The 9,676-nt window shown below is 39.8% G+C and overlaps 1 protein-coding gene and 1 pseudogene across 1 annotated transcript; one reads left to right on the forward strand and one right to left on the reverse strand.

Annotated features, from left to right (window-relative positions):
• Positions 1-2,467, reverse strand: part of LOC120106495 — a 33,362-nt pseudogene extending 30,895 nt beyond the window's left edge.
• A 4,643-nt stretch (positions 2,468-7,110) lies between these two features.
• Positions 7,111-7,979, forward strand: LOC120106496 (zinc finger BED domain-containing protein RICESLEEPER 2-like). Its single transcript, XM_039119425.1, has 2 exons — positions 7,111-7,300; positions 7,387-7,979. The coding sequence occupies exons 1-2, from the start codon at positions 7,111-7,113 to the stop codon at positions 7,977-7,979; spliced, it is 783 nt and encodes a 260-aa protein (XP_038975353.1).
• Positions 7,980-9,676: the final 1,697 nt, after the last annotated feature.

Genomic DNA, 9,676 nt, shown 5'->3' on the forward strand with positions numbered 1-9,676 from the left:
TAGAGGAGGTCTATTTGTGGATTGCCCCTCACTCATAGAACATCCCACTTGGGTTGTCATGATCTTTAACTCTTGATTGTGATATCAATAAGTACTATTGGAGCACCTTGCTCTAATACCACTTGTTGCCCAAGGTGACAAGCCAAGAGGGGGGGTGAATTGGTTTCTCTTAATTTTAACTATCTTACTTATGTTAATTGATGAGTTAGTGGAATTAAAACAAATCACAATACAAACAATAAGAAATATAGTGGTTCGGTGCTCTCCTAAGCACCTACGTCCACTCCCCAAGCGATCCCTTGGAAATTCACTATAATCCCGCGGATTACAGTTGGATTGTTTTCCGGGCTCACAATCCAAAAACCTTTACACTTTGGTTTTCCGGGTTCACCAAAAACCTATGTTGGTTTTACGGGCTCACCAATGAACCTATGTTGGTTTTCCGGGCTCACCAACGAACCTTTACAATTGGTTTTACGGGTTCACCAATCAACCTATACCGTTGGTTTTGCGGGCTTACCAACTAACCTTTACAATGAGTTTAATAAACAAAGTAAGAAGATTTAAGCTCCTAGATGAGCAAATATAACAATATAATTTACAAAGAAGATTTTAGAGAATAGTTATCGCTTGATGTGACTTCTCTCTTCTTTGTCAAGGATGCTTCACTCTTCAAGGGTGGATGGAGCTCTTAATGACTCTTGGAATTTGCTCAACCACTTTCTTTTGACTCTTGAATGAAACACTTGGATGAAGAAGATTAGGGCACTTTGTCTTTCTTGTGTACTCTTTGATATTTTGCAAAAGGATGTTCTCTCTGATGAATAGTGCCACTTTAAATAGTTTCCTTCATCCATTGGACAAGCCCCAATGGTTAGAATTCAAAAACTAGCCGTTACTCACTGTTGGAAGGACAAAAAGTACTTCTGCAGAACTAGTCGTTATGCTTCTTCCCGTGCTTGGGTCGACTCAACCTTTCCTTGGTCGACCCTCTCAGAATCACAGAAACTTGTAATTCAGCCTTCCTTCACTTGGATCGACTCAATATTTCTTTGGGTCGACTCAAGGTTCAGTTGGGTCGACTCAACTTTCACTTGGGTCGACCCTCTCAGGGTTTTCAGAGAACCTATTCTGTCACTGCCTTTGGGTCGACCCTCTCAGTGTTTGGGTCGACTCAAACTTGGGTCGACTCAACTTCCTCTTGGGTCGACCCTCTCAGTGTTTCCAGAGAACTGTTTTCTTGAGGCTTGAGAGGCTTGAGGTTTGGGTCGACTCATGCTTTCCTTGGGTCGACCCAACTACTGTTCATCCGTGCCATTTTTGCAGAAGTGTGCCAGATGCTTTCTTTATGTGCCGGGGTCGACCCAATCAACCTTGAGGTCGACTCAATCCACACTTTGCTGCAACTCAAGGTTAGATTCATCCATATAAACAATAAAATGCATCTTTATCTTATTATACGAATATAATGAGAGTAACAGACTTATAAATGAAGTATCGAATTAACTTGTAACATACTTTTGATTATTGCTTGTTAATCATCAAAATAACACTATCATCCTCACCTGCCAACGGAGAATAATAGTTGGCAAAGATTAAGGCCCTCACTAGCGGGTTATAGTAGCTCGGCAACGGCCCTCACCCGCGGGTTATAGTAGCTTGGCTTAGACCCTGCCAACGGGGAATAATAGTTGGTAAAGATTATGGCCCTGTCACGGGTAATAATAGTGACCATAGCTGCACTATCATCTGAGAGTACGAATTTCAAAACATAAATTATGACAAGCACGGTTTTCAAAAGCATGAATTATGGAATAATGGCAAAAGTTTTTATGATGCATAATCATATTTATGATGTTGCATGAATGGATATGCATAGTTTTATGACTGGTTTGATTATAGAAAATACTTTCTTTATTAAAACTGTTTGTTTTTCAAATAATAAATTAGCATACAAAACATCATGCTTGATCCGATAAGATTATGCTTGTTTACTTATTGGGCTTCATAGCTGACACCATTTTATTTATGTCCTTACAGATGAATAGGAGATGCTAGGAACAAGGAGCGTAACATGCTCCAAGGTTATGGGAAAGACGAATGTTAAATATTGATATTGTCTTTAGAAGCTTTGTATGGATTTTAATACATGAACATTTAATGACTTTCATGAATATAGTTGTTTACAATTTGAAGTTTTAAAGTGGCTGCGTATTATTGTATGCTTAACTTGGCAATAACACGGCCGTGTCATGAACCGAATTTGGGGCGTGACAGTTGCTTTTCGAGGAAGAACAATGCAACTATACCTACAGAATTTTTTTATCTAATGAATGGAACAGGATTGTCCTACCTGAAGCTTGGATTCGAGGAAGGCAAGGATAGTTCCAGGGATGATGCCTCTCACTCCCCCACCATCTATGCTTAGCACTGTAACCATCTTTCCAAGGGAAGGAGGAGACCTTGGCGTGGCGGTGCCCTTGCTGAGAGTTGAAAGGCTCAAGCTGTGGGAACCCATGAGGCTTGGTCTAGTTGTAATACCGAGGCCTGTAGGACCTGAAACAAAGTTGGGTTTGTGCAGTTCAGGATGGGGAACTAAGGAATGCTCAATAGCTTCAGTTATCATATGATGAAGAACCCATTTCTCGAAGTATTTCTAGGCAAGAAAGGAGAGGGAAAGGTGACAGTTGAAATCAGTTGATCCAAGGATTTGGAAAACAGGCGAAGGAAATAGTCCAAGAAATGCCAAAATTAAAGAACTGAGTCAGACGACGCGGATAATCTAGGCATGATGCTTAGACCGGACCGGGTCCCTGTAGGGCCGATTTATGACGCTAACAAGTAACAGCAACCCATTAGTATTGGAGGCTGCCGCAAATCCCTACCTCTTAAGCTGATTCCACGTTTTTTTTATAAAAAAAATATTTATTATTTTTTAGTGTGACTCCACTAAGTTTATAATAATTAATGCCACGCGGTCAGATTATAATATGATGGCGCCAAAACGAATCATTCGAATACCAAAATCAAAGGCCCACAAATGCATGGCTTCCCCCGAGAGAGTATTGGGTTGAACATATCGAGGGACACAGAAAATTAGAAAGGGTCAAGCAATTTTTTTTTTTTTTTTTTTTGGTAGAAAACGGTCAAAGAATTAATGTTCTTCCCACGCTGGTTCTTCCAAAAGCATGAAGATTTTTTTTTAAAAAAAATAATTTTAGAAAGTTGACTAAAGATGGGTATTTATGATCAGCGGAAACAGCCTATTTCAAATAGATTTATATTTGATATAAATGTATTTTGATTATAAATGAATCAATTTGTCCAAATTTATTTATTAAATGAGTTGAATTTAGATCTAGTTTTTTTGACTCGTCTAAATTATTCTGATTCGTTTAATAATTAAGTCGGATCATTATTCAACCCATTTAATATGTTTAAAATCTGTTTAATATGTTTGAAATCTACTTAGTTTATTTTTAACATGCTTAATCAATCTGCTTAACTTGTTTAAATTTATTAATTTATTAAAAATTATTTAATCTGATTTGATTTATTTAATAAATAAATTATGTATATCGTGTCACATTAATTATTTAATTTAAAAATTAATTCAAATATAAAATTTTAATTTATTTAATAAATAAGTTGGATTTGGATAAACAGTTGTATCGCTTCCGATCCGGTTGCCATCCTTAAACTTGGCCGTATACAAATCCAAAATCTAACAATAGCACGAACCAAGTGATGGCCCATCAAAAATATACTCGCAACCGGCCATCCATTTTTAATGGCGGGTCCACATCCACCGTCATGTACTCGAGGCTCTGGAATGTTGCCATACCTTGTTTACGTGTCGTAATGTGATAGGATGTGGTTTATCCCTACGTGCCTCATTAAAGCAGAGAGATTATGTTGAGAAGGCATGCGTCCTTGGTGGAAAAAAAAGTTTTTAAAAAATGGAACCTCTCTCTCGACCGGCGTGGTTTAGTTAGACCGGACGGTTTCGGCTTTCTCCCCGTCCCGGCTCCGCCCCCTCCTTCGTCGCCGATATCCGCCCTCGAATCCTTGTCTCGCCATACGTTTTCTGGAAAGAAGAGGAAGGGAAGAAGGAGAACAAACGTTGGGGACGATGGAGTATCTGAAGTCGGATGGGGAAAGATTGGAGATAAGGGTGGAGAAGAAGCACTGACTGAATGGGGAAAGTTTTGTCCACTCTCATACAGGAAAAGTAGTTTCACTATAAAAGAAAGAATATTTTCTGGCAGTTTTTTTTGTCTCTACGGACGCTTTTAAGCATCGGCGAATTTCCAGCCCACGCATCGCAAAGCGTGGGTCAGACGTCGGGCAGGTGGGCGTGGGTCAGATTTAACCCGACGCGTCAAAAAGGCGTCGTCGGTCTATGCCGACGTTTTTAAGCGTCGTTCCTGTTATAGCAATCCGATGCTTAAAAGCGTCGGCGTACCTCAACCGACGCTTCCCACCGTAGTCTCCGTTGGACTATGCCGACGCTTTTAAGCGTCGGCCTATGCGACTTTACCGACGCAATAAAGCGTCGTGAAAGGCGTTTCACATTTTTTAAAAAATGTCGTGCCGCTTGGTATTTCCGACGCTAAATAGCGTCGGCAATGACATTTTTTTTTTAAAAAAATTTGTATATGCAATTTTTAATACTCTGTATACATTAATTTCTAACAAAACACATACACTAAATCACATAGATAAGAAAATACACAACACAGACAAGAACTTTTCATTCAAAATCTCAATATTATCATATTTGATTACATTGTACTTCAAAAACATTCTAAAAACATCCATCTCAAATTCCTAAGTACACAATCTACGATGTATCAAGAGTCGACGGCATCATCTCTACGAGTAGATGAAGTATCAGCAACCTACAAGAAAAAAAATACTTTAGAAACTAAAAATACGAAAGTCATCACGCTAATACAAGAATACATTATAATTATATAAAATATTCAAATATATTTAGTTATGTACCAGAGGAGCAAATCTCTGCAAAAAAGATGAAATATGGTCAAGCTGATCCTGCAAAGATTGTATCTTCAACTCTTGGCTCTGCTTCAACTCCGCCATATCAGTCATATGACTCTGCCTCATCTCCTCTATCCTTGTCTCATATGACTGCTTTATCTGTGCCATCTCTGTCTTCAAACTACAAACCTCTGCAGTGCTAGTACCTTGTCTGGCATCTTGGGTATATCAGCTCACTGCAGATAACTGAGTGGGGGTAACTCCGATACCGTAACCCCTTACGCGACCATAACGTTCTGGGCCCATCAATTCGGCATAGACCCGAGCCTCGACGCGACTGGCCGCGTCGGATGATGATGACTCCCCGAAGCGCTCTGAAATAAGATTTGTAGCTCTTTCCTATATCTCTCTCAAAAAAATAAACAGTCACATTAATAATTTAAAAGAAGTAAAATTAATTAAAAAATTATGATCAAATAAAAAATGAATACATACAACTATATCTCTCGACTCGTCTCGGACAAAGCTGCCATCTCGGTGAGTGTGGGTCATCTTATAAAACTCTACCTTACCAGGCTCCCTTCCATGCTCTACTATCTACACATACGGACAGTATATGGGCAAACTATATATCATGATACGTGCTATATGTTAGTAGAGTTTCAAATAGTTTCAAAAGAACTTACGAATTCATTTCTACGTCTCGCATAACTCTTCGAGCCTAAAGTATGAGGAACTGCTTGAGATGCTCGTGCAGCTCTACCAATATTAGAATATGTCTACCAAAATAAAAGTACACAGTATAATATGATTCAATGTATATATTTGCAATCTATATTAATAATAAAGATAATAGAAGATATTAAAACAATATACGTGACCTGTCCTCTTTCAGAAAACCAGTAGTGAACAAGCTCCCTCCACTGCTGAGGGTATACATCAGGAGGAGTCACACGAGCAACCTCCTCCTCTGTCATACCCTCGCGCTTGAAGTTCGTCTTCAATTTTGCTTTATATTCTTTCCATTTGCGATTGAGGGACTTTAGCACCCAATCATGGCTCTCTGGAGGGAGTACAAACATACCCTACAACAAGATACAGAATGTTATAATAATATTAAACATCTAAAATAAAATTATGATATTAAGCAAATTAACATACAGGAGGTGTCGAATTAAAAAGAATAAATTCAATTCATTACCTGTATAAGTCTAAGAAGCTCAACCTTATACGAAGGAAGCATGTCATTCCACTTCGTATAGTTGAGTGGACACAGCTGACCCTTGCGTGCAATCGATCCTAAAAAGCTTGATAGTAGACTTCCAGCTCTATTGATGGGCTGCCCCAATTCGTTGCATCGGATGATGATCTTCTCACCCGGAGGAAGCTTCCACACATCCTTTGCTTGAGTGGGTCCCCGTCTCGTCCTCACTGTCCCTTGTCCATCTATTCAAATTAAATAAAATGTCTTAAAAAGTTGAAGACAAATATGAACATAAAATATGAACTTTAATTCGAATTACCCTGGATCCGGAGCTCATTCCTCCGGACAATCAGCAGGAGGCTCGCGCTGAGATCCTGACTCGTGCTGCTGGTGATCACATGGCTGCTGGGACTGCAGGGACTACTCAGAAGTAGATCCCACCCGAGAATGCTGGAACTCCACATCTCTAAATCGTCTCCCTCGGGGCATATTGTTACCTGGTATGCACAAAAAAGAATCAATATTTGGTTAAATGATAAATTTATACTAAATAAAGGGCTAATAAAAGAGAAGATCAAATTTTACTGTAGAAGATCGCCAGAGATATCTTTCTTAGGACAATATGACACCAACCAGCCATATCAAGCTGATCATCACAATCATTCTGATTTTTAAGGCATTTAGAACATGGATCATCATACAACTATATCATCTTCAAACTTCATATGCATATCAGTCTACATGTTCAAACTTCAAAGTATATGCATATCAGTCTACATGTTCAAACTTCAAAGTATATTCATATCAGTCTACATGTTCAAACTTCAAAGTTTTTCTTGACTTGAAGTCTTTGAAAGATGTAATACTAAATTCAATTTGAAAAAGTGGTGCAAAATTTGAAAAAGATGGAACACTTCACTATTGAAGCTGTGGCTGGAGGATGTACACGGGCTTGTTGCAAGTTGTGCAAGCAAACATTTGCTTACAGTAGTGGGTCGAAGATTGCAGGCACTAGCCACCTCAAGAGGCATATTGCTCTGGGATCCTGTCCTAAAATCAAAAATCAGGAAAAGAAAATGCTTGCGCTTACTTCAGGTTCAAAAGCCGATGAAACTTGTGGTGAACCCCCTCCCAAAAGACGCTACAGAATGTCTGGCTTTGCAAATGCTGCATTTGACCAGGACGTCAGCTGCGTATATCCATTTATCAGAAAGAAAAGCAAAGCCTCATGCAAGTCTTTGGAACTATGCCTGGAAGGGTTAGCCTCACCATAGGCTTGTGGACAACAAGTCAGACTCTCGGATATGTTTGCCTTACTGGGCAATTCATCGACAGCGACTGGAGGCTGCACAGAAGAATGCTTAACTTCATGATGGTATCATCTCCTCATTCAGAAAATGCTCTTAGTGAAGCTATCGGGGTTAGCCTTTCAGATTGGAGCATGAAGTCCAAGTTATTCACCATCACTTTAGACAATAATTGCTCATCTCATGACATCTACAGTGCAAATCTCAGAGACCACCTGTCCAACAAGAACACGCTCATGCTCAAGGGTCAGCTGTTTGTTGTCCGTTGTTATGCCCATATTTTGAATGTAGTTGCTCAAGATGTGATTGCTTCAATCCATGGTATTATATACAACATCCGTGAAAGTGTGAAATTTATCAAAGCTTCTCCAGCCCGTGAAGAAAATTTTGCTGAGATTGCCTTGCAACTTGAAATTCCTAGCACAAAGACATTGTCTCTTGATGCTGGCGGCCGCCTTGGAATATAAACAAGCATTTTGTCACGCCCCGAGCCCGAGTCGCGGCAGACGCCGCACGCCCGCACGGCGGGCTGCACAGGCGTGCAAGGCATCAAAACATATCGGAACAATCACAGATGTTCAAAGTTGACATAAATTTTTAAATTTATTCAAAAGCAGTCTTACAAAATTTCAAATAACATATGCTTACGTAAGTCAAATACTTTAATCAATCTAACTAAAGGACCAATAACTAAAGGAATCGTCGGAAAATCTAACGCACTCCTCAATCCCGTGAGATCAAGCCTCTGATCTGAAAAATGGAGAAAATAGAATAATGAGCTACACTAGCCCAGTAAGCAACAAAATACCCCAAAGTGGGGTCAGAGCATGTCAGATCAAAATATAGGATAATGTCTGGAATAAATCATAAATAACATCATTTTGTTGTTTCCAAAACATATTATCATTTTTCCAAAAACTCTTATACCAGAATCTCAACATAATAGGCTACGGCCACGTAACCCAGTGGCATGGGTTGCACAGAGTGCCAGAAACCACTATTGTTAGCCACCGGCGGAAACGGTATCCAGAAACCACTATTCTAATCACCGGTGGCGCGGTGTCGAAACCGGTTCCTCACAGATTACAAGTCGACAGGTCCAACGTATAATCCCCATTGGCGGGGCCAGAACAGAACAGAACAGATCATAGCCATGCTGAGAATACATATATATAAAAACATATTTCATAAATTTTTCAGTCATAGTTTACGGATTTCAGAGCATAATTTTCAAATGAAATTTAACATGCCAGACCCATTTTACTAAATACAAAACATATTTCAGAATTTAATCTATTTATCAAATAATTTAAAAATCACACTTGAAGTATTAAGTTACTTACTTCTTCTCGCTTAATTCCTACTTCAGATAGGCAGATCAGGTTCACCTATTTAAATTTAATTAATTCTTTGTTAATATCAGAATTAAGCAAAAATCCAAAAATAATACTATTGAACACGGCCCAACAGGGCCCAGAGTTGGCCCATAATGGGCATGGCCCGATAGGCCCATATTGGGCACAGCCCAATGGGCCCGTATAGACCCAGCTAAGTAGGGCCCCCAAGGTTGGCTTCTAATTAGTTCATTTATACAATAAAATTTATTGCAGGGACTAATACTTAATTTACAGTGTACTATTCTATAAAGCTTGAGTGGACTAAATAAATATAGTTGGGGACCTTTATGTAATATTTTTTTCTTATAGGGACCAAACATAAGTTACAGAATACCCTTTTGTAAAATAATATACTGTCAAGGGCTTATCTGCAAAATTTCATTTATTGGCTAAACGGGTTCGGGTTCCGATTTCGAATCTGAACTGGATTTCGGATCTGGACTGGGTTTCATCTTTTTTTATTTTTATTTTTATTTTTCAGGTTCCAACTGGGCCCATGTTGGGCCCACAGTGAACTGGGCCTTGGCCCAGCTCGGCCCACATGGGCCTTCTTCTTCCCCAACGTCCCCCCCACGGCAGGGGAAAACTGCGAGGGAGAGCGAAAGAGGAAGGGGGCGGCGGGGTGGCCGGAGGCCACCCCTCGGTCGATGGCCAGCCGGCCGCCATGGCAGCCGGCGGCCGTTGTAGTGGCCGACGGGGAGAAGCAACCGAGATGATCTCGGTTGCTGGGGCTGAAACAGAGAGAAAAAAAAAAATCAATGTTTTTG

Source organism: Phoenix dactylifera, unplaced genomic scaffold (genome assembly GCF_009389715.1).
Source record: "Phoenix dactylifera cultivar Barhee BC4 unplaced genomic scaffold, palm_55x_up_171113_PBpolish2nd_filt_p 000546F, whole genome shotgun sequence".
NCBI classification, from domain to species: Eukaryota; Viridiplantae; Streptophyta; class Magnoliopsida; order Arecales; family Arecaceae; genus Phoenix; species Phoenix dactylifera.

What these genes read in the sequence shown, in the direction of transcription:
- LOC120106496 (XM_039119425.1), top strand. Translation starts at nt 7,111, where the DNA reads ATGGAACACTTCACTATTGAAGCTGTGGCTGGAGGATGTACACGGGCT. An exon ending in AATGCTTGCGCTTACTTCAG is followed by an intron (nt 7,301 to 7,386) that starts GTTCAAAAGCCG and finishes GCATTTGACCAG; the next exon opens with GACGTCAGCTGCGTATATCC.